Here is a 26,228-nt window from a genome sequence, read left to right on the forward strand (position 1 = left end):
AGAGCGGGAACCGGTGGGACGCCCTGGAATCGGGGAATGACAGCTGGGCAGATCGCTGACTTCATATGCTTGCACTCCTTTTTCTATGTGTCTCCCTTTCCCTCAGGGGTTCGGCTATGTGAGATATGATGCCTCTGCTTTCCTTGGTCCTGCCTTTTGCCCTGACTTCTTCTGCTTGCCGCCTTGCCTAGACCTGGACCAGACCCTGACTTCTTCTGCCAGCCACCTTGCTTAGACCCAGACTGGACCCTGACTTCTGCCTGCCACCTTGCCTAGACCCAGACCAGACCCTGACTTCTCCTGCCTGCCGCCTTGCCTAGACTCAGACTGGACCTGACATCTTCTGCCTGTCGCCTTGTCTAGACCCGCACCAGACCTTGACTTTTCCCGCCTGCTGCCTGCGAACAAATGGATCGGACCCTGACTTCTTGTGTCAACCTCTGCCTTCTTCAGATGCCTTTGGTGCGGAGTCTGTCTCCTCTTCTTGTCTGTCCTCTTCTGCCCCTTTCTCAATTCCTGCTGGTCACCTGAACCTGAGGGCTCAACCCTTGGGGAACCGTGACTGGTATAGGTGAAGCTTCCGGGGGCTGGATGACCGCCTACCCTGTTGGGCAGCACAAGAGCTCACCACCTTATGCATCAACAAGAACGTGACAGCAGCAATGTGAGTGGTTTGAAAATTCATTCAAAGACTGGATAATTTTGTAACTGAGGAAGCTACAGCACAAAGTTACATCTGCTTTGAGGCTGGAATTACTTTGTACCTGTATGTACTGGTAAGAATCAGCGTATGGGCATATATTTTAAAAGAGGTAGAATATCTATCTATCTATCTATCTATCTATCTATCTATCTATCTATCTAGACACAAATATAGGGGTCCTTTTACCAAGCTGCGGTAAGTACTAGTGCATGCTTAATGGGGTTTAAAAGGGCTTACTATAGGGCACGCTCAGGTGCCCTGCAATACGTTCTGTGTTAGTGCGCGCACACCACATACTAAAATGTACTCTTATTTTTACCGCAGAGGGGGTGTGTCTAGGGGGGCGGAGAGTGGATGTTTCTATGGTAATCAGTTAGTGCAGTTATATTGCTGTGTGCTGATTAGTGTGTGATTAGCGCATGAGCTCTTACCACCTACAAAATAGATGGTGGTAAGGGCTCACTCACTAATCTTTTGTTAATGTCTACATGCTAATTACAACATTATTGTGTGGCCATTAATACAAAATTCAAAAATAAGTCATTTTTCTGCTGTCCTAAAAATAGCTTTAGAGTGTATGAAAGACCCATGTAAGAGAACACTAAAGCCACCTTTTAGTGCTGCTTTGTTAAGGCCCCAAAGAGAGAGAGAGAGAGAGAGAGAGAGAGAGAGAGAGAGACAGACAGACAGACAGACAGACAGACAGAGAGAGAACAAAACTATTTTTTATGAAAACTGAAGCCTCAACTGACAGTGCCCACTGAGGTACAAGAACCTCTAAGATCCAGATCTAGATGCCTAGAGGTTCCTGTACCTCATTGTGCATTGGTCATTTGAACCCTCATTTTTCTTAAAAAAATAAATTCAGGGCTCTTTTAATAAGCTGCAGTAAAAAGTGGCCTAGGCGTGCCCTTAAGCGGGTAATTCCATGTGCTAAGGCCATTTATTTCCACAGGGGTAAAATTGGCAGATTTTTCCGTTTCCAGCATTAATGAGAACACACTAATTTTCCCATTAACGCATGGCCTTTAGCACATGAGCATCTACCTATTTTGTTGACGTTAAGACCTCACATGCTAACCACACGCTAATCGGTTAGTGAGTGGCAACATAGCTGTGCTAACCAATTAGTACCAACTCTCTGACCCCGTACATGCCTATCTCAAAATTACTGTGGGATGTCTGAACGCACTCTGTGGTAAGCACATGTTAATACTTACTGCAGCTTAGTAAAAGAGCCCCGTTATTCTTACAATACATGTTATGTTTGGAAATAAGCTCCTTGTTGTGGCTTACTGGTACACGTGGAGGGGCATAATCAAACGGGGACGACCATCTCTAAGGACGCCCATCTCTGAGGATGTCACCACGAATGGGCGGGGCATCCCGTATTATCGAAATAAGATGGGCATCCATCTTTCGTTTCGATAATACGGTTGGGGACGCCCAAATCTCAATATTTAGGTCGACCTTAGAGATGGTTGACCTAAATATTGAGATGGTTGACCTTAGAGATGGGCGACCTTGGTTTTCGCCGATAATGGAAACTGCGGACGCCCATCTCAAAAATGACCAAATCCAAGGCATTTGGTCGTGGGAGGAGCCAGCATTCGTAGTGCACTGATCCCCCTGACATGCCAGGACACCAACTGGGAACCCTAGGGGGCACTGCAGTGGACTTCACAAATTGCTCCCAGGTGCATAGCTCCCTTACTTTGGATGCTGAGCCCTCAAAACCCACTCCCCACAACTGTACACCACTATCATAGCCCTTAGGGATGAAGGGGGCACCTACATGTGGGTACAGTGGGTTTCTGGTGGGTTTTGGAGGCCTCACATTTACCACCACAAGTATAACAGGTGGGGGGGATGGGCCTGGGTGAACCTGCCTGAAGTGCACTGCACCCACTAAAAACTGCTCCAGGGACCTGCATACTGCTGTCATGGAGCTGGGTATGACATTTGAGGCTGGCATAGAGGCTGGCAAAACATGTATTTTAATTTATTTTTTTTTGGCTGGGAGGGGGTTGGTGACCACTGGGGGAGTAAAGGGAGGTCATCCCCGATTCCCTCCGGTGGTCATCTGGTCAGTTCGGGCACCTTTTCAAGGCTTGGTCATGAAAAAAAAGGGACCAAGTATAGTCGGCCAAATGCTCATCAGGGACGTCCTTCTTTTTTCCATTATCGGCCGAGGATGCCCATCTCTTAACCACACCCCCATCCCGACTTCACTACACTGCCGACATGCCCTCGTGAACTTTGGTCGTCCCCGTGACGGAAAGCAGTTGAGGATGCCAAAATTCGGCTTTTGATTATGCCGATTTGGGCGACCCTGAGAGAAGGACATCCATCTCTCGATTTGTTTCGAAAGATGGGCACCCTTCTCTTTCGATTATGCCCCTGATAAAGGACCAAATTCTATAAATAGCAGCAAAAAATCATTGCCAACATAATAACATGCTAAGCGCTATTTTATAAATGGCACTAAAAGTTAGGCGCTTTTTATAAAATATGCTTACCCACGATTCTATATATTGTGTCTTAGTTAACAAGCAATTATCAGCACTAATTGGAATTAATTAAGATTTACATGTAAAACTCGCTAAGTGTATTCTATAGCATAGTGCGCTTCAATTCTAAGTTGCATTGTTGAAAAGCGGGACACTTTGTTATAGAATACACCTAAATTAAGGTGTACTTTATAGAATACACAACTGAATTTCATTTTGGTGCCAAATTTGTAGGCGTGCTATATAGAATCTAGTTCTAAGCACCAATTCAGTAACAGCATCGGTGCACCAAGATGCTGTTTGAGAATACTAGCCTAAGTCAGCTTTGATGCAGCTGAATGTAGGCATGAACAGTTACGCCAAGTCTAGAGCAAGCATAACAGTTTACAGCTAAATGTGGCACTTTAGCATATAACTTATTACGTGCACGCCCCTTGCACTTAAGCGCTAAGGGGTCTTTTTACAAAGGCATGCTAGTATTTTTAGCACAAGCTAAAAATAAGCACTAGCTAAATGTTAGAGACGGTCATATATTTCTATGGGCATCTCTAGCGTTTAGCACACGCTAATCATTACCGCACACTAAAAACACTAGTGTGCTTTTGTAAAAGGACCCCTAAATGACTTGTGTGTGTGTGTAACTTATAGAATAGTGCCTTAGCACATACACACATAAGTGTGCAATATATGCCTATAAGTGCTATCATTCTATAACACATGTGCACATATGGTATCTAACTTTAGCACCCTGGTTATAGAACCAGTATGTATATGATTTACTGGCACTGGCAGTTTGTTTTGTATTCCTTACATCAGCAGCCTGTAAAGTCTTTTTACATTTGTCTTGAGTTGATTAGCTTTTAATAAATATCCATGTGTTGGAACTTCTGTGGTTCCCCTCCTCCCTCTTTTTTTTTTTTTTGCTTTCTGGTTCTTATATTTTTTTCAGGGAGTACCTTGTGCTATATTTTTGTTTACGTCACTGTTCAAATCATTTCTACCTCTAAGAATAACATTAAGAATGTTTTTTAATTAAAATGATATCTATCAAAGTCCTGTTAGAGGCAGGAATCTCTTTCATAATCCCAATCAATTTCCATTGAATATTACCGTAAATACAAGCTTGAATCTTCTCAAATGATTGAAACACAGAGGTCTATACAGCATTGTGCTTGTATGAATGACCAACATACATGCATTAAACCATTTGAAATTTTTGAAGTTGAAGTCTTGAGAACTAGAAACTAAAAAATTACCAAAGAACAATCATTCAGTTTCATGAGATGTATTCAGAAAACTTGTAAGAGGAATCTTGTATTCACTTTTTCTTCCTACATAGTTCATTTTCTACCAAAGTCCTTATTTCTTCCCTGTTGGTCTAAAAACAGCGATTTGACACTTCGGAGCCTATGCAATTCAATTTATACATATGCATGAAGATCCTGATATACACACTAAAAATAGGTAACTGTTCAGAAAGGCCTCACTGTGTGTAATAAAAAGTCCAAAAGGTTGGCAGTATGAGCATGGAAAAAAAATTAATATAGTCTGTGACATTCTAGAATCTAGTTAGAAAGTTTTTATTGGCATACTAGACAACAAAACAAAGAATTTCTATACTCTCTAGAACATGCTATATTTACCATTTCCACATGATTTATAAATGCATTATTTTTCATACCTTAACTTTCAGCACTGAAGAGAACATTCTAGCATCTTCTGACACACCACCTATGTAGACCTTTCTGGAAAAAACAGGTGCATGATCATTTTCATCTTCTATATCAATAAATACCATGGCTGTGTTACCTGAAAATAAAGGAATAAAAGAGTTATTGTTTCTGATTAACATAAACATTTGTTAAGGAGCAGAGGAATATGATCATATAGATTCACAATTTGATAATTTATTTATTAGGATTTATTTATCGCCTTTTTGAAGGAATTCACTCATTGTGCTGTTAACCCAAACTCCACTAGAAGCATACTAAGAGGTGTAGTTATCAAGGTGCGTTAAGGCAACGATGCACATTATTTACCCTTTAGGGGGAGATTCTATATATGGAGCCTTAAAAATCGGTGCTGAAATCAGTGCTGACTAAGTGTATACTATAATTGGTGCCTTGATTTAGGCACCAATGATAGAATACGCTTAGTTGATATTTCAGCACCTAAATCTACCTGCATCCATTTACACCAATGAAAATGTGGCGTAAATCCCAGCATGTAGATTTAGGCACACTGGGCCATATTCAATAACTAGGTGCATAAATTTCAGAATGCCCATGCAATACTCACTTCCCCACACATAACCAAGCCCCTTTTTGTCTCTGCATGTTAGACGTTTGGTGGACATCATTACAGAATATGCTTAGAGACTTGTGCGCCTAAATTCTAATCAGTGCCAATTAGTGTGCATTATTGCTTGTTAAGTGCTGTTATCAGCACTCATTAGCTTGTTAAATTATGTGCAATGTTATAGAATCTGCACCGATTTCAAAGTGGATCTATAGACGCGCTATAAAGAATCCGGGGGTTAACATATGTTAACCCTAGAACGCATGACGTTAAAAATATACATATTAACGTCATGGGGGCCTTTTAGGCCCCCATGCACATAATGTAGAAAAACACACTTAACTTTCACAAGTTTATTTCAAAATTGCTCAATAAAATATGAATAGTGGACAACATTTTAATTATAATTTTTCACAGAAAACACCAAAAAATCTTTTTTTTTCCCAAATTTCACGCAAAGACATGAAAACACACAAAAATGCATAGAAATCTATAGCAAATTAGCTGCAGCTACATTTTTATTCTAACTTTCTTTTCTATTATATTAGTCTTCCAAACAATTCTGACATGTTATTTTTTCAGAAGAGTGTTCTTTGCAAACAGTTTCCTTACAAGTGGAACAATATCGCTTAGTTTTCCTCTCTATGTTTCTTGGACACATGAAACAACGCTTTCGTTTTCTTTCTCCTGGCTCTGGAGTAATCTGAAACTGTACGCCACACCGTTTCATTGCTTCTTTAGTTTTCTTTGGCAAGCATTTCAAGTCGCTTCGCTCTATCATGTGAGGTATTACAAGTTCATGACAAAGGTCCTTCAAGAATAAGCGTCTCCTGTCCTTCCTCTGTGCATGAAATTCAGGATGAGTTTCTGTATAAATAATGAATGAATTTAGGGCTGCTACATCAAGCATATTTGAAAATAGTACTACAGGCCATCGTTTTGTTTGCCTCTTACACGAATATTCTCCCACCATCTCATCCATTTTATCTACACCTCCTTTTGTTGCATTGTAATGCAGGATGATTTCTGGTTTCAATTTTTGGTTATTGCTGTCAACACTGCAATCCATGTGCAAAGGGGAAAAGGATAGTGATAGGAGTGTACTACCGTCCGCCTGGCCAGGACGAACAGACGGATGCGGAAATGTTAAAGGAAATCAGGGACGCAAACAAACTGGGCAACACAATAATAATGGGGGATTTCAATTACCCGCATATAGACTGGGTTAATGTAACATCTGTACACGCAAGGGACATAAGATTTCTTGATGAAATCAAGGACAGCTTCATGGAACAGCTAGTTCAGGAGCCGACAAGAGAAGGAAAAATACTAGACTTAGTCCTTAGTGGTGCTCATGATCTAGTGCAGGGGGTAACGATACGAGGGCCGCTTGATAACAGTGATCATAATATGATCGGTTTTGATATTGGCATTGAAGGAAGTGAAACTAGGAAATCAAGTACGCTAGCGTTTAACTATAGAAAAGGTGATTACGACAAAATGAGAAAAATGGTGAAAAAAAGACTGAAAGGAGCAGCTCGCAGAGTAAAAAACTTGCATCAGGCGTGGATGCTGTTTAAAAACACCATCCTGGAGGTTCAGGACAAATATATTCCACGTATTAGAAAAAAGGGAAAAAAGACTAAACGTCAGCCGGCGTGGCTAAACAGTAAGATAAAGGAAATCATTAGAGCCAAAAAACAATCCTTCAGAAAGTGGAGAAGAGAACCAACTGAAAGTAACAGGATAGATCATAAGGAATGCCAAGCCAAATGCAAAGCGGAGATAAGGAGGGCAAAAAAGGACTTTGAGAAGAAATTAGCGTTGGAAGCAAAAATACATAGTAAAAACTTTTTTAGATACATTAAAAGCAGGAAACCGGCCAAAGAGTCGGTTGGGCCGCTGGACGAAAATGGTGTTAAAGGGGCGATCAAGGAGGACAAAGCCGTAGCGGAGAAATTAAATGAATTCTTTGCTTCGGTCTTCACCGAGGAGGATTTGGGGGGGGACACCGGTGCCGGAAAGAATATTTGAAGCGGGGGAGTCGGAGAAACTAAACAAATTCTCTGTAACCTTGGAGGATGTAATGGGTCAGTTCAGCAAGCTGAAGAGTAGTAAATCACCGGGACCTGATGGTATTCATCCCAGAGTATTAATAGAACTAAAAAATGAACTTGCGGAGCTACTGTTAGAAATATGCAATCTGTCCCTAAAATCGAGTGTAATACCGGAAGACTGGAGGGTAGCCAATGTTACTCCGATTTTTAAGAAAGGTTCCAGAGGAGATCCGGGAAATTATAGACCGGTGAGTCTGACGTCGGTGCCGGGCAAGATGGTGGAGGCTATTATTAAGAATAAAATTGCAGAGCATATACAAAAACATGGACTGATGAGACAAAGTCAGCACGGATTTAGTGAAGGGAAGTCTTGCCTCACCAATCTAATGCATTTTTTTGAGGGGGTAAGCAAACATGTGGACAATGGGGAGCCGGTTGATATTGTATATCTGGATTTTCAGAAGGCGTTTGACAAAGTGCCGCACGAAAGACTCCTGAAGAAATTGCAGAGTCATGGAATCGGAGGTAGGGTATTATTATGGATTAAGAACTGGTTGAAAGATAGGAAGCAGAGAGTAGGATTGCGTGGCCAGTATTCTCAGTGGAGGAGGGTAGTTAGTGGGGTCCCGCAGGGGTCTGTGCTGGGTCCGTTGCTTTTTAATGTATTTATAAATGACCTAGAGATGGGAATAACTAGTGAGGTAATTAAATTCGCCGATGACACAAAATTATTCAGGGTCGTCAAGTCGCAGGAGGAATGTGAACGATTACAGGAGGACCTTGCGAGACTGGGAGAATGGGCGTGCAAGTGGCAGATGAAGTTCAATGTTGACAAGTGCAAAGTGATGCATGTGGGTAAGAGGAACCCGAATTATAGCTACGTCTTGCAAGGTTCCGCGTTAGGAGTTACGGATCAAGAAAGGGATCTGGGTGTCGTCGTCGATGATACGCTGAAACCTTCTGCTCAGTGTGCTGCTGCGGCTAGGAAAGCGAATAGAATGTTGGGTGTTATTAGGAAGGGTATGGAGTCCAGGTGTGCGGATGTTATAATGCCGTTGTATCGCTCCATGGTGCGACCGCACCTGGAGTATTGTGTTCAGTACTGGTCTCCGTATCTCAAAAAAGATATAGTAGAATTGGAAAAGGTACAGCGAAGGGCGACGAAAATGATAGTGGGGATGGGACGACTTTCCTATGAAGAGAGGCTGAGAAGGCTAGGGCTTTTCAGCTTGGAGAAGAGACGGCTGAGGGGAGATATGATAGAAGTGTATAAAATAATGAGTGGAATGGATCGGGTGGATGTGAAGCGACTGTTCACGCTATCCAAAAATACTAGGACTAGAGGGCATGAGTTGAAGCTACAGTGTGGTAAATTTAAAACGAATCGGAGAAAATTTTTCTTCACCCAACGTGTAATTAGACTCTGGAATTCATTGCCGGAGAATGTGGTACGGGCGGTTAGCTTGACGGAGTTTAAAAAGGGGTTAGATAGATTCCTAAAGGACAAGTCCATAGACCGCTATTAAATGGACTGGAAAAATTCCTCATTTTTAGGTATAACTTGTCTGGAATGTTTTTACGTTTGGGGAGCGTGCCAGGTGCCCTTGACCTGGATTGGCCACTGTCGGTGACAGGATGCTGGGCTAGATGGACCTTTGGTCTTTCCCAGTATGGCACTACTTATGTACTTATGTACTTATATGTGATGCATGGTACTGAGTAAAATTACAGATTTCTCCTTCTTTGCCTTGTAAGATACCAAAGTCGCTTTGTTATTGAATCCAAAGACACTCTCATAAAGTGCTCGCTGACGATTGTGTTTGAGTGCTGCTGGAATTTCTCGTCTGTTTTGCTTTATAGTACCAACAAGTGTAATAGCTTTTGCAAGCAGAAAATTGCCTAGTTCAACATTGGTGAAATAATTGTCCATGGTGATGTTTCTACCTGAATTGAATATTGGAACAGCAAGAGTTTTGACTATTTCAGACCCCAGATCCTTCTGTACTGGTGCACCAACCTCTTTGCCACAGTAGATTATGCCATTTATGCCATAATAATTTGCAGAATCACACATCCAGAAGATTTTTATACCGTACTTGGCTGGCTTGCTGGGCATGTATTGTATGAATTTGCAGCGTCCTCTGAACGGTACAAGTTGCTCATCTACAGTAACATTAGTACTAGGATTGTAAAGTTTTGTGCAATTTTTGATAAATATGTTCCAGATATAACTGATAGGGGCTAATTTGTCTGTTTCAAACCTCGCTGCACGAGTTCGCTTATCATCAAAGCGAATGATCCTTCTAATTTCCTCATATCTGCCCACTGACATTGTCGCCTTATAGTGTGGATCAGAAAGTGGGTCCAGAAATAATTCTCGTATTGGGACATCATACGATTTTTGACTCCCTGCCAGCAGGAAAAGTCAAATATATGCATAAAGTTCCTCTTTTGAGATATTTTTCCAGGACTTATTTTTTGCTGAAGCGATACATCTTCCTTCTAGGTTTGAACATAATAGGACCTCTTCTGCAATATTGTCAGAAAAATAAGTACAGAATACATCTTTAGGGGTAAAGTAACTGGGACTTCCCACAGCTCCTTGAGCCTGTCTCACAATATTGTGTATTGGAGTACGTCCGACTAATGTAGGATTACTGTCCCAAAAAACATTCGTTTTGGATGTTCTACTTATCACTTCTTGAGGATCCACTAGATTCACTTCTTCATCCTCAGAAGAATCACTGGATGAGGATGTTTGATTAGCTGGTGGCAGATATTCTTCATCAGACAAAGATAGTTCACTTTCATCATCGCTTTGAAACATAATCGCTTCAATCTCTTGGTCAGTCAGACACTTGGAGGAAGACTGTGCCATTGCTGACTAGATGTTAGAAAATGAAACAGATTTCCTCTCAACAGCTTATCTTATCACAGGTCCTTCAGCAATTAGCTCACAGTGTATACTGTCCTCAGTGTTCAGAGGACCTGAGGTGATGTCATGGCCTTATCACTCCCTCCAAAAATCACATGACATCCTCACATGTTATTATCCACACCCTGGCCCCTCCACCAGCATTACTGAGTACAAATAAAGTAACTTGAGACACAAACACTTCTGAGAACATGATAAAAACAGCGGGGGCCTAAAAGGCCCCCAATTCGTACAGATGTAGTTTTCACCAAACAAGCATTGTTACACCATAATGCCTATGAAAAAAAATTATATGAACAACTGGATATTATCAACAATGACATACTTGAGGAATACCTTGAGTTTCAAAATTCTAACTAAAGTAATTTTGCAGATAATAGCAAAAATGTAAGCATGGGGGCCTAAAAGGCCCCCAATATGCGTTCTAGGGTTAAGGACACTAATACATATTATATTACTGCAACATATATTAGTGTAAATTATTGTGGATTACACAGTAATGAGATACGTAGAGGGGCATAATCGAACGGAAACGCCTATCTCCATGGGCGTTTATCTCCGAGAACGGGTCTGTGAAGGGGCGGGCCGAAACGAATTTTTGAAAAAATTGACGTTTTTGAGCTAGGCGTTTGTTTTTTTTTTAGCGATAATGGAAACTAAAAATGCCCAGCTCAAAAACATCCTAATCCGAGCCATTTGGTCGTGGGAGGGGCCAGGATTGGCAGTACACTGGCCCCCCTGATATGCCAGGACACCATCCTGCTTATAATCGAACGAGAAAAACGCCCAAGTTCCGACCTAAATCGGGAGATGGACGTTTATCTCACAAAAACGAATAATGCGGTATAATCGAAAGCCGATTTTTGGACGTTTTCAACTGCAATCCGTCGCGGATGCGGACAAAGTTGATGGGGGCGTGTCAGAGGTGTGGCGAAGGCGGAACTGGGGCGTGGTTATCTGCCGAACAGAGATGGGCGCATTTCACCGATAATGGGAAAAAAGTATGCGTTTTTATCTAGAATTTAGGACACTTTTCCTGGACCCTGTTTTTTCACGAATAAGGCCCCAAAAAGTGCCCTAAATGACCAGATGACCACTGGAGGGAATCGGGGATGACCTCCCCTGACTCCCCCAGTGGTCACTAACCCCCTCCCACCACAAAAAATGAAGTTTCACAACTTTTTATTTTCACCCTCAAATGTCATACCCAGCTCCCTGACAGCAGTATGCAGGTCACTGGAGCAGTTGTTAGGGGGTGCAGTGGACTTCAGGCAGGTGGACCCAGGCCCATCCCCCCTACCTGTTACAATTGTGCTGCTTAATGCTTATTAGTCGTCCAACCCCCCCAAACCCACTGTACCCACATGTAGGTGCCCCCCCTTCACCCCTTAGGGCTATAGTAATGGTGTAGACTTGTGGGCAGTGGGTTTTGAGGGGGATTTGGGGGGCTCAACACACAAGGGAAGGGTGCTATGCACCTGGGAGCTCTTTTACCTGTTTTTTTGGTTTTGTAAAAGTGCCCCCTAGGGTGCCCGGTTGATGTCCTGGCATGTGAGGGGGACCAGTGCACTACGAATCCTGGCCCCTCCCACGAACAAATGCCTTGGATTTATTCGTTTTTGAGCTGGGCGCTTTCATTTTCCATTATCGCTGAAAAACAAAAACGCCCAGCTCACACATTGTTGAATAAAACATGGGCGTCTATTTTTTCCCAAAATACGGTTCGGTCCGCCCCTTCACGGACCCGTTCTTGGAGATAAACGCCCATGGAGATAGGCGTTTTCGTTCAATTATGCCCCTCCATATGTGCACCCTAGGTCAGTGCGGTGGACTTCACAAAAAGCTCCCACATGCATAGCTCCCTTACCACGGGTGCTGATCTCCCAACCCCCCTCCCCCCAAATCCACTACCCACAAATGTACAACACTACCATAGCTATTAGGGGTGAAGGGGGCACCTACATGTGGGTACAGTGGGTGTTGGAGGCCTCCCATTTACCAGTACAATTGTTACAGGTAGGGGGGGATAGGCCTGGGGCCACCTGGCTGAAGTGCACTGCGGTACCCACTAAAAGTGCTCCAGGGACCTGCATACACGCAGGCCTCTAGGACTGGTTGCTGCTATATAACATTGGCACACCAGTTGACACCTGAAGACTAATCTCTCCGAAAACGTCCTTTATTGGAATAACCACCTTTACTTACAGTTAACTGCAGATCAGAGTTTGTGCCCCACTGGCAACGAGTCTCCCTGGTACTGAGATTAGCAGTAGGTCAGAGCTGGCAGAATGCTGTACAATGCCCTCTTTCAGCCACATTCAAGGGAAGAACTCAGTTGTCTAACGTGGCTAACACAGGAAAGGGAACTAAAACTGGCTTACAAAAATGGCCACTACCGCATGGACTACAACAGGAAACACAACAGGGCACACTCTGACCCAGTAGGCAGGGGGAAAAGCACCATGGGAGAAGAGCCTACCAACTACCAACATTGTGAGACTGTAACACAAGCTAATGAAATCACAGAGCCCAATACCTACACCCACCACAACGCAATGCTGATGTGACCCTGTACTGCACCCGAGAGCCACATCTGATCCAGGGAAAGGCTGTGACAGGATCAAACACATTCTGTTGTCATGGAGGTGGGTACGGCATTTCAGGCTGGCATAGAGGCTGGAAAAAAGTTTTTAAAGTGGGTTCTTTTTTGGTGGGAGGGGGTTAGTGACCACTGGGGGAGTCCGGGGAGGTCATCCCCGATTCCCTCCAGTGGTCATCTGGGCAGTTGGAGCACTTTTTTGGGACTTGTTCGTGAAAAAAAGTGTCCAAAAAAAGTGACCCAAAATCGCGGTAAAAACGCCTTTTTTTTTATTATCAGCTAAAGACGTCCATCTCTCCTCGGCTGATAACCACGCCCCAGTTCTGCCTCCACCACGCCTCCGACACGCCCCCATCAAATTATTCGTTTCCGCGACGGAGTGCAGTTGGAAACGCCCAAAATCGGCTTTCGATTATACCGATTTGGGCGCCTTTGCGAGACAAACGTCTATTTCCCGATTTAGGTCGCACTATAGGCGTTTTTCTCTTTCGAAAATAAGCTGGAAAGCATGCAAACGCAAGCAAAAAGCCACATTATTATTGGAGAAACACTGCCATGAAGTACTCACAGGATAATCTGAAAGATTTTTAGTCCAGTTTTAGAAAGGATGTAGAGGCTGGAATTGAGACATCCAGGTCAAGACATCTTGAGTTTGACAAGTATTTTAGAACAGAATCTGCTAAGTAGAGGATGTTCTAAAATACAGGAGAATGGATGGATTCTATATATGACGTGGCGAGTAGTGTGTGGCCAATTTATGTGCACTACACAATTGAGAAATGAGGCAATTAGAGATGATAATTGGCTGATAAAACAACAATTATCATCACTAATTGGCAACAATTGGAATTTACGTGCACTCCTTTTCATGCATATTCTAAACAGAGGCATGTGTAAATTCCAATGTGCATAGCTGAAAAGTGGGTACAGCCATGGGAAGAGTGTGGGTGTGTCAGGGGTGTCAATCACATTTACATGCAATATTATAGAATTTTGGGGAACATGCATACATTCATGTGAAGGCATTTACACCAGTCCCCCTTTTTACTAAAGCTTAGCTTGAGTTATCTGCAGCAGGGCCCATTTTATTCCTATGGGCCCTGATGCAAATAACTCAAGCTAAGCTTTAGTAAACCCCCCCTAGGTTTTCAGTGGCACAAATGGCCATGCCTAAATGAATGCGCGTCCCCCCATCTGATGCACTATTATATAAACTGTGTCTTACTGTAGATGCAATTTATAGAATAGTGCTAAGCACATTATTCCAATGCGCCTACATTTTGGACAGAAATACAGAAGAATAAGGAGCTTGTAGAAAAAAATCACACTCGGGAGACAGCGAAAGTAACACAATGAAACGATGATAATGTATGATCGAGAAGATTTATTGAAGATTCATAAAACAGCACTTGACTCGACACGGCAGTGTTTGAGCCCAGTGGCACATCAAAATCACATAAATATGTAAAAGCAGTGCATATATAAACCACAAAACGCTGTAAAAGCTAAAAAGTAAACTGACAAAGAAAAAATTAGAAATAAAGCCAACATTTAAGATCACATTACAAATAATCTTAAAAATAATAATGAATTAAAGTCTCAATATTATCATCATATACAAAATAAATATCAAAATGAAAACAAATGAAATAAAAGAATAAAAACATTATGCATCCTCACAACTTACGGATATAAAGTAAACCATTAAATAATCAAATGCAAATGTAATCTCACAATAAAAATGCAGTAAATGAATAAGTAAAATGAATAAGAAAAAGATAAAATGCACCCAAATTCAACATTAAAAATGTACCTTCCTGTGTTGTGTAGATAGGTTTGCCTTTGTCTCTTGTTGTGATGAAACGTATCAAATCATTTATAGTATTTGAAATTCATGATTCTTCCCGTCTATACAGCTTACTACCTTCTTAGTCTACCCGGTCCCTTCATGACGGTGCACAGTTGATTTCAACAATGCGTTTCAAAGTAGGATTTACATTCAGTACTTTTATCCCTAAATAGGATTTGATACATTTCATCACAACAAGAGGCGTTCATATAAAAATAAGTTTTAATTAAAACTAAAAACAAGAGTTTTTGTATACAAGCAAAAAGATTTGAAGGACCTATGAAGAATTGTGCAAATCACCTTCTGTGAAATGAATTGCTGTAGAGATGCTAAAAAAATTAAAGTAGACATGTATTTATACTATGTTGCAGCACGGGTTTTACATCAGTTGATTGTTATCATTAATTCTCTGTGCAGTTAAAAAGAGGCCCCATAGCAAACTGAGCGGTCCTTTTACAAAGGCTTGCTGAAAAATGGCTTGTGGTAGTGTAGGTGTGGGTTTTGGGCGTGCACCGATCCATTTTTCAGTGCACCTGTAAAAAAAGGCCTTTTTAAAAATTTTTGCCAAAAATGGATATGCGGCAAAATGAAAATTGCCGTACGTCCATTTTGGGTCTGGGACCTTACTGCCAGCCATTGACTTAGTGGTAAAGACTCATGCAGTAACTGGGCAGTAATGACCTACGCATGCCAAATGCCACTTGGTGCGCGTCTGTTGCACACGTTCAAAACTAAAAAATATTTTTCAGATGTGCATATCGGACATGCACCAAAAATGAACTTACCGCAAGAGCCACGTGGTAGCCGTGTGGTAACTCCATTTTGGTGTGCGTTGGGCACACGTAGATGCTTACGCGGCTTAGTAAAAGGGCCCCTGATTTATCGTGATAATTACCAGTTTATGCATATCTCAAACATGAATATCCTTTCCAAAATCGCCACCTTTACTGTGAGATATTACAGATGTGGAGTCCCATTTTATACAGAATGTAGAGATTGGAATTCAGACATCCAGGCTAGGATATGCTCAGTTCCAGTGGTATTTTAGAAAAAGATTTGATAACGCAGACTCTTCTTGAAAATACTTGCAGGGGTGGACATGTATTTTCCAGCACGTATGTGGGAGCAGGTGTTTTTTAAATAAACATAGAAAAAAATCCACAGCATGGCGCTGGCAGCCTCCACATGGAAGTTTCAACACCTACAAGTGGAAGGGGCAATTTTACAACTTTCACATGTAAGTGGTATCACTTGTATTTGTAATGGCCCCATTTTACAAACCTGCACATGTAAGGGCCACCAATTAAGTAGTCAGGCCATAATTTAACTTGTCTTCATTTTGGAAGTGGAAATAAACTACATGGGATTAAGAAGATGACTTCCTAAATCCCTAGCGTAAAGCTCCGGCTGAAATTAACATTGTTGTAAAAATTATGGGTGCTTATTTGCTGGTGTAAAAACTCAACGTGGATATTTTCTCCATACATATGTATTCCCTAAATTTATAAAATAGGAAATATACTTATAGATTTTAGTCCTGCTGAAGCCACACTCAAACTGTTCTCCCTTGAAATCTGTATGGTATAGATCTTGATATGTAAATAGCTGCTTTATGAAATCAGTATATACACATTTAAATGTCTTAATTTATATATGGGGATCTTCAGAGTTCTTAACAGCATATACCATCCGGAAACCATGTTCCAAATATAATAATGGTGCTGTTCACATCGTCATTGATCAACCCGCTTTTCTCCAGAAAAGCGGGTTGATCAATGACGATGTGAACAGCACCATTATTATATTTGGAACATGGTTCCCAGATGGTATATGCTGTTAAGAACTCTGAAGATCCCGGTTTACTAAATAATGTGGATCTATGAATGAATATTATGGATACACTGTGAGAATATTGACTATCTATAAAAGTGATATGATATATAGTGTCTGGGATAATATGGAAATTGGTTATTGATCTAATCCCCACACATGTAATACATGGTCTCTTTAAATTAGATTGTTCAAGTATTAATTTATATATGTGCATGTTTATAAAATAATGACCTATATGTTCATAGCTATATAAATGATACGTTTCCAATACTATAAGTTGAAGATGTGCATTGACTTTTTGTTTTGTTTTAGGAGCTTAACAACTACTAAGTGATCCTTTCACTAAGCTGTGGGGAAAAGGGGCCCTGCGGTAATGGCAGGGGCCGTTTTTCCTGTGCACCAGGGCCATTTTCTCCACATCCGGTAAAAGCTCCTCAAAAAACGTCTATGTGGTGACAGAACTCTTACCGTGTGGCCATGCGGTGGGGAGCCCTTACCACCACCCATTGAGGTGGCGATAAGGGCTCGCACACTAACCTGGCGGTAACTGGGCAGCATGCAGCAATGCCCAATTATTGCCAGGTTATCACTGCTCAAGCCATTTCAGGAAATTTTCTGTTTCCCCCCCAGAAATGGCACATGCTTTGAGCGGAACTACCACTGGTGGCCATGTTGGGCTGGTGGTAGTCCCAGAAGAGCAAGCAGTAAGCCCGTGTTGGGCTTACCACCACTCTGTAAAAGGGCCCCTAAATGCACTATGATTATTTAGTCTGACTATATGATATGATAGACTAAGAGGCTCATTTTCAAAGCACTTAGCCTCCCAAAGTTCCATAGAAACCTATGGAACTTAGCCTCCCAAAGTGCTTTGAAAATATGCCTCTATGGGGTCAATATTTCAAAAGTACATATCTGGATAGCAGCATCTGGTCATACCTAACTACAGAACCCTATAGCTTTGCATATGATGCTTTCTGTCTATTTCCATAATCAAAAATTAGATGTATATTGGGCTTAAAAGAAACATATAAGAGACTTATCTTTGCATGCAGCCACTTAAGAGTGTTGAGTCATTTCTCAGCTCATAGTAAAGGTATCTCCTGAAGACATGAGGGTTAGTATTGCACACATCCAGTTATGACCTTGAGTAAAATTGGGCCAGGCTTGTAGTTATCTGCTAACAAAAGGTTCTCGTGGACTCTGGCCCAAAGCAGACAGTTTGAAAGTTGTCTCTGAAAGGCTTGGGCTAAATTGTGAGGTAGTCAACAGAGAATACTGATGCACTATTCCAAATATTGATGATCAGATTACTGATCTACAATGCTGGTAAGTGTATCAATCACGTAAATAAACTCTATTTTAAAGCTGGTTGCTTTTTTAATGGAAACCAGTAATTATCAAAAAAATCTGTGATGCATTGATAATTGGTATAAAAGAAAGACCCTAGGGCAGAAGTGCCTAGGAAATGTATGTAAGTAGAAAGGGGACCAGATGTAAGTCATTTCCCACTGATCTGGATTATAACCCTTCCTTGATTCTTGTGGCAACCTAATCTCCAGTGGGTGTGGATGCCTCCTCTGGCAACTGATCTCCAGTGGGTGTGGATGCCAAACATTTGTATTGTAAATTAGAAAGGGTATATCAGACCATGTTGAAAGAAATTACAAAGGTGATGCTACGATTTGCTTCAGTTCTCTTTGATTGGTTTTGTGGGGGATTAAGATCAACCAAGTGCTATATTTGGGTAAGAGCCTGTTCAAATTCTATAGGATTTTCCTCTTTTTAGTCCTTAGGGAAAATAGACATTGTTCTGCTCCCCATTTTCAAGGACAGAATAGCACAATTTGACTGCTTAGCCTGTTTCTCATTCTAATTCTCAGTCTTTACAGCCATCTGTTCAGTATTTGGAAAAGAAAGAACAGTGACCCAGCATTAGGTGGTCACAAGCACAAACAGGCAGGAATATGAAGTAGGGGGGAGGGTGAAAAGCTTGCAAGGACAGGCAAGTTAGGAAAGGGATAAGTAAGGGGGAGGCACTAAAGAATAGAGGACCTATAAGGAGGCAGGTAACAAGACAGGAAGTTTGGGAGGTGGGAAAAGAGGTGACCTCTGGGAGGAAGAAGGGCGGTGCCTTCAAGGTGCACTCAGCATTTTAGCCTGCTGCTCCCACGGCTATGATCCCTTCCACTGAAACATTTGGTAAATTCTTTTTTAATTCATGTAATCTCTCTCTTCTTGCCTTTTGCATTGTTTGGTCCAGAGTGCCTTCTCTGTGGGCCATTGGTTGTGGCCAGGAAGGGAGCATAGGGGTTTGGCTCACAGCAGGAGACTGAAAAGCCGTGGGCGGCACAGGCACAGACCGTCCATTTGACTATTTACAGTGCTAGTATGGGGGCCCTCACTGCTCGGCTTGCCCTTCTTTTTGGGACATGCATCTTCTGGGTAGGGTACAATGTGCACATAGAGAGGCGGAGTGCCGGTGAACATGCCAGCGGCTGTGGTGAGGAGGTTTGCACATGCATGATTGAAACAGCATGGTTCTGGATTGGTCGGAAATCAGTATGTATCTGTGGCTGTGACAGACGCATTTCCGCTCCTGCATGTGTGGAGCAAACCATGGGTGCGGATAAAACGACTGCACTGTAGTGACAGGTGGTGTCTGCAAAATCCTGATGGGCCATCAGCAGTAATTATCTCAAACTTGCATGGATTTGGAAAAAATTAAGCCTGGTAAGGTTAAAGTTGAAACCAATTTAGTTATGGAAAAGCCAATATATGTGGATCAAATTTGGGATACCTTCCAGCCTATTACATAAGTACATAAGTAATGCCATACTGGGAAAAGACCAAGGGTCCATCGAGCCCAGCATCCTGTCCACGACAGCGGCCAATCCAGGCCAAGGGCACCTGGCAAGCTTCCCAAACGTACAAACATTCTATACATGTTATTCCTGGAATTTTGGATTTTTCCAAGTCCGTTTAGTAGCGGTTTATGGACTTGTCCTTTAGGAAACCGTCCAACCCCTTTTTAAACTCTGCTAAGCTAACCGCCTTCACCACTTTCTCCGGCAACGAATTCCAGAGTTTAATTACACGTTGGGTGAAGAAAAATTTTCTCCGATTTGTTTTAAATTTACTACACTGTAGTTTCATTGCATGCCCCCTAGTCCTAGTATTTTTGGACAGCGTGAACAGACGCTTCACATCCACCTGTTCCACTCCACTCATTATTTTATATACCTCTATCATGTCTCCCCTCAGCCGTCTCTTATCCAAGCTGTATAGCCCTAGCCTCCTTAGTCTTTCTTCATAGGGAAGTCGTCCCATCCCTGCTATCATTTTAGTCGCCCTTCGCTGCACCTTTTCCAATTCTACTATATCTTTCTTGAGATGCGGCGACCAGAATTGAACACAATACTCAAGGTGCGGTCGCACCATGGAGCGATACAACGGCATTATAACATCCTCACACCTGTTATCCATACCTTTCCTAATAATACCCAACATTCTATTTGCTTTCTTAGCCGCAGCAGCACACTGAGCAGAAGGTTTCAGTGTGTTATCGACGACGACACCCAGATCCCTTTCTTGGTCCGTAACTCCTAACGTGGAACCTTGCATGAAGTAGCTATAATTCGGGTTCTTTTTTCCCACATGCATCACCTTGCACTTGCTCACATTAAACATCATCTGCCATTTAGCCGCCCAGTCTCCCAGTCTCGTAAGGTCCTCTTGTAATTTTTCACAATCCTGTCGCGATTTAACGACTTTGAATAACTTTGTGTCATCAGCAAATTTAATTACCTCGCTAGTTACTCCCATCTCTAAATCATTTATAAATATATTAAAAAGCAGCGGTCCTAGCACAGACCCCTGAGGAACCCCACTAACTACCCTTCTCCATTGTGAATACTGCCCATTTAACCCCACTCTCTGTTTCCTATCCTTCAACCAGTTTTTAATCCACAATAGGTGCACTAATTATTACTGGAAAACTCTCATTCACAATGCATACTTGATAGTTGTCCTGTTTCATTATTCTCTTCAGTACCTCAGGTAATTTGGGGGCCCTTTTACTAAGCTGCAGTAGGGCTACCGCTCAGCTAGTGCATGAAAAATTGACCCTACTCCTAGAATAGCTCAGGCGCCTTGCAGTAATTCCAAAGTTAGCGCACGCTGTTTCCTGCGGTTGAAAATGATTTTCTATTTTCTATCACACGGGGCATTCCCAGTGGTGACTGACAGCATGGCAACATTGCTGCGTGCTGCCTGAGTACCACATGAGTAGTGCGTGAGCCCTTACTGCAGTGGTGGTAAGGGCTCAGACAGTAAATAGCCATGCACTACTTTTTATATTAGCACATGGCCATTTACTGCCCCATTTAAAAAAGGCATTTTTACCCGCTGTAGTAAAAAATTGCCCAGTGTGTGACAATTTCATAGGTCCAAACTAGCTCAGGCCACTTGCACATGCAATTTTGAGTGCCATTTATAGATTCTAGGGGAACTATTTACAGTTTCTAGTTTCATCTTTATTTAATATACTACCCATCATATGAATATTGAAGTGGCTTAAGTTATCAAAAATAAAGTTAGATGAAGAGGGAGATCCAGAAACATTCAGTTGGTGCAGGCATCCCTGTGCCTTGTCAGGTGAATCAAATTGAAGCTGTTTATCAGTGGTAAACCTTTAGTAATGAAGGATAAAGCAATATAAACCTAATTCTCTTCTCCACCATGGTGTTATAGCACTTTCTCTTCTCCATTAAAGCTACTGAGAAATCCTGGATACAAGTTAAATAAGGATAACAAATACAACACAAAGAAGGCCTAGGTTAGAATATGTCATTAATTAATGTACAAGAAAACAAAACAAAATAATAAAGACTACAGTAATATAGAGAAATAGAAAGGGAGGAGGTGTTAATACAAAACAATATGAGCTTAATTCATAAGAGCTCATTTGCACATATAAATAGGCATTTTCCACTTTAAACTGGTTTCTAAGATTACTGTTCATACGGAGGTGGTAACAAGGCAAGGCATGACACGTGTTTCTCTCCCATAGTATTGGCAATGGTGCTGTATTGAGCAGTTTGTACCAATTAATACTCCCTGGTGGTCTGTAAAAGAATGCCATACAGAAATACTGGTACAAGGAGTATGGACAGCAAAAATGGGGCGGCAGTATCAGCCGATTTATTATTCTATGGAAGTGGATTGAGTCTTGGTTAGTGCACCAAGGGACTCAGAGTTCTGGTTTTATATGCAGCAAACAGTGATGTGTAATGGACACTAGACTCAACATCTCTATAATTAATCAAGTGAGCAATTTTATTATTGAAACATTTTCCTGTTATGTACTTATATCTAAAACCTTTGAACAATAGATATGCACATTTGATGATCCAGAGAGTGAAGCAAAGATGATTACTTCATAACAAGGAGCTGAAATCAGTAAGAAGTACTCTTTATATTTATGACAGAGATACCTGGCACTGATATTCCCAGCTCGCAGTGGTTTAATCAATTATTCTCTTTGCACATTGATCTATTTAGATAAAAATGAACTAGTAGGAGCTGTCACTTCACGGTGCAAAGGGAGCTTTATTATAATAGCTATTGCTGCATCATTGAAAACATTCTAGTATTATTTTGTGATTATATACATTTTCTACTATCAATCCTCACATATATTTCATCACTGGAGAATATCTACTTTACAAGGAGGAAAAAGCCTCAGCAAGCCAGGACTTATTTTCAAAGTTCAAATATATTCGCTTCTAGGTTTTGTTACAATCATCAGCATAAATAAACCTTGCTTGTATTCTAATATACAAATGTCTCTTATTTCTGACAATTTTTCAACAATTTTTTCTAACTAATAATTCAAAATCACTTAACTTTTGTCAATTGACTAAAGCAGCATATCCGCTCTACCTCCATGTCCATATGTCTCTCTTTGCCTCCAAACTGCGTCAGGGAATGGCAGGATCACATTCACTGCAGGCACTTCATTGATTAGCAACACAGTCTTCACTGCTTGACTTAGACCTTAAGGTCTGAGTCAAGCCCTGATGCAGTTTGGAGGCAGAGAAAGGATACTGCTTGAGGCATATAGACATGGAGGGGTCTTTTCGCTAAGCCGCGTAAGCGTCAGCATGCACCCAACGCACGCCAAAATGGAGATACTGCCTGGCTACTGCGTGGCTTTTGCGGTAATTTCATTTTTGACACATCCAATATGTGCATCTGAAAAATAATTTTTATTTTTGGAAGCACATATCAGACACACGCCAAGTGGCATTTGATGTGCATAGGTCATTACTGCCCAGTTACCGCGTGAGATTTTAGCGCTAGGTCAATGGCTGGCGGTAAGGTCTCAGACCCAAAATGGATGCACGGCAATTTTCACTTTGCTGCATGTCCATTTTCGGCAAAAATTTTAAAAAGGTATTTTTTACAGGTGCACTGAAAAATGATTCTGTGTGTGCCAAAAACACATGTCTACACTACTGCAGGCCATTTTCAGCGCACCTTTAAGCAGAGTGAATATGCTGCTTATTAATGCCATAATGCCATTCAATACCTATAAATAAATAAATGAAAAACGGTAAGAGATCTTTATGCTTAGATTCATAAAAGTGCATTGTTTTACAATCTATTGAAAGTTACAACCATTACCTCTACCGTGCGTGACCGAATAGACAGCCTGCTAACAAATAAAATTAATATAGTGCCAGTTTTTATAATAGACGCCAAAAAGAAGGAAATCCCGAAAGTGACACATATTATACCCCACTTTTTGAATCCTGTCTGAAATAAGCTGAAACAAATCTAATGAAATTACCTGGCAACAATTTCTTTCATAAGAATATCTTCCATTCAATGTTTACATTTAAACCAACTGCTTCCAGCATATTTAATCTATTGATCTAGTGTTGCTCTAACTGTATCAATTTTTCCCTGATCCCCACCCCTGATCTTGCTCTTCAACTGATCAAAACATCACAATAGATAAACAGAGTGACCTAAATTCACACAGGGTCCTTTTACTAAGCTGTGGCAAAAGGGGGCCTGTGCTGGTATCAGCACATGTTTTTGGTGCACGCTGAGGCCCCCTTTTACTGTACCAAGTAAAAGGCTGGACTTTTAAAAAAGAAATGGCTGTTTGGCAAGTGAAGCACTTGCTGTGCGTCTATTTCTGGGGGTGGGGGGAGCATTTACCGCCATACATTGAGGTGACGGTAACGGCTCCCAAATTAACCTGGCAGTAACCAGGCAGTAAGAGGCCCTGCCCGATTACCGTCGGATAAACACCAGCGCTACAAAAATAAAAATAGTTTTGTAGCTCCAGAAATGGCGTGCACTGGGGGTGGGAACTACCTCTGGGCTGCTGCAGTAGAACAGTGGTACTTCCGGTTTAGCTAGTTGTAAACCCGCATTGGGCTTACCGCCGCTTAAAGACTTCCACAGTGAGATACCATTGGTGCCTTCATTTTTTTGCAATTCAAGCAAGATTGATGTTCAATCTTCCGCATTTTAAAAGGATGGCTGGTCTTAACTATGTAAATTTTCTGACAAGGACAGATGGTCAAATAGATAACATAATCATTTATACAATTAGTCTCATGTTCTTGAATTATTGGGATTTTGAAATTCAGTTAATTCCATTGTGATTGAACAAATTGTACACTGACCACAGTTTGAATGTTAGTCTGCTTTATTTACTACTTGTAGCGGGCATAAAATGGATGGACTCAAAATCTATTAAATTATGTCCTCTTGAGAAGGCCAGCTTTAATTCCAAATCCTTAAACTCTAGATGATTGCGCATTATTCGCCAATGATCTTGTAGTATTCGCATAATCTGCCTCCTGCCTTGATTAAATTTCATAACGCAAGTCTGGAATGATGAAGAATCTGACTCTTTCTTGCTTTATTGCAGCAGCAGATCTCAGTTGTTATATTTGCCTCTTTTTTAGGCTTTAACCAGAGCATGCTGGGGAAAACCTCATGTTTCCAACTCTATTATTAATTTGTTTTGATTGTGTACGAGAATCCTTTCTGTCTGTACAAACTCATCAATATCTCAACATCTGAGAAACCGGATTACATTTCAAACTGTATGGGTGACAACATTCAAACTGCAGCATCAAATTCTTATCAGTGGGCTTTTTATAAACCTTTGTTACACAATGATGCCTTTCTTGAATAACACTTACATCCAAAAAAATTAATTTGTTCCTGAGAAAACTGTGAAGTGAACTTGATATTAAGGTCACATTGGTTCAAATGGTGAACGAATGATTGTAACTGTGATATTGTTCCATGCCACAGCAAAAATACATCATCTGTAAAATGTACCCATTTGAAGAGTTTATTAGAAAAAGGAGCTGTAGATAACCATTGTTCTTTAAATCTTACCATATATAAGTAAGCCACTGATGGGGCAAATGTATTCTCCGTTGCCACTCCTGAGATTTGTAAAAATAATTGTTCTTGAAACAAAAATAAATTCTCTCTCAAAGCCAGGGTCGCTAAGGATAACAAAAACTGTGTCGGAACTTCATGTAAGACTTGTAATTGAGGGATTGATATATATATATAATGAAACTACATCCAAGGTGGCTAAACAAAAGGGAATTAATTTGGCTCTATGTGTCATAATAAATTCAAACAATGTGTCGTGTCATGTATATATGTAATACTCTGCTTGACCAAAGGTTTTAAGAACTAGTCCATATATATATATATATATAGATAATGGTTCTAATAATGATTGCAGGCTGACATTATAGGATGGTCTGGAGGATTATAGAGAGTTTTGTGAATCTTTGAAATAGTATAAAATACTGGTATAACAGGATGTTTCAGGTTCAAAAATTGACATTCCAATTCGGTTAAATTACCTGACTCCAGGCCTAATTTTGTTATGTCCAAAATTTGTTTTTTCAAGTCCTCTGTGGGATCATAATCAAGAGGCGATAAACTGACTGATCCCTTAATTGTTGTTCTATTTCAATCACGTAGTCTTCCCTATTTTAAATCACTACTGCTCCAATACAATAGATGAATCAATCTTTAATAATGAATTTAAAGTTTGTTTTTGTGCTAAAGACATGTCATATTGGGATCTTAAACCTCTTTGGACCAATTTCAATTGTTTAAAAGCCTCTACCAAGGGGATTATTGGTCACGGGGAGGACCATGTAGATTTATTTCAAACAATGGATCTATCCCATATATCTTCTTTAGATGAGAAAAATAATTTCAAATTAAAAAATCTTATGAACAATTCAAAATCAATTCTGAACTGAAAAAAGTTCAGTGGTACTGAAAAAGAATTGATACTGTTAGTGCAATGCTGGATCAATAGATTAAATATGCTGGAACTAGTTGGTTTAAATGTAAACATTGAATGGAAGGTATTCTTATGAAAGA

The 26,228-nt window shown here is 41.0% G+C and overlaps 1 protein-coding gene across 1 annotated transcript in view; it reads right to left on the reverse strand.

The window, feature by feature from the left end:
- Positions 1 to 26,228, reverse strand: part of PCDH15 (protocadherin related 15) — a 1,022,916-nt gene that overhangs the window by 139,387 nt on the left and 857,301 nt on the right. Inside the window, 1 exon segment of the mRNA XM_030204966.1 lies at positions 4,895 to 5,022. Within this exon segment, the coding sequence (XP_030060826.1) occupies positions 4,895 to 5,022 (128 nt within the window).

Source organism: Microcaecilia unicolor, chromosome 5 (genome assembly GCF_901765095.1).
Source record: "Microcaecilia unicolor chromosome 5, aMicUni1.1, whole genome shotgun sequence".
Taxonomy (NCBI): Eukaryota; Metazoa; Chordata; class Amphibia; order Gymnophiona; family Siphonopidae; genus Microcaecilia; species Microcaecilia unicolor.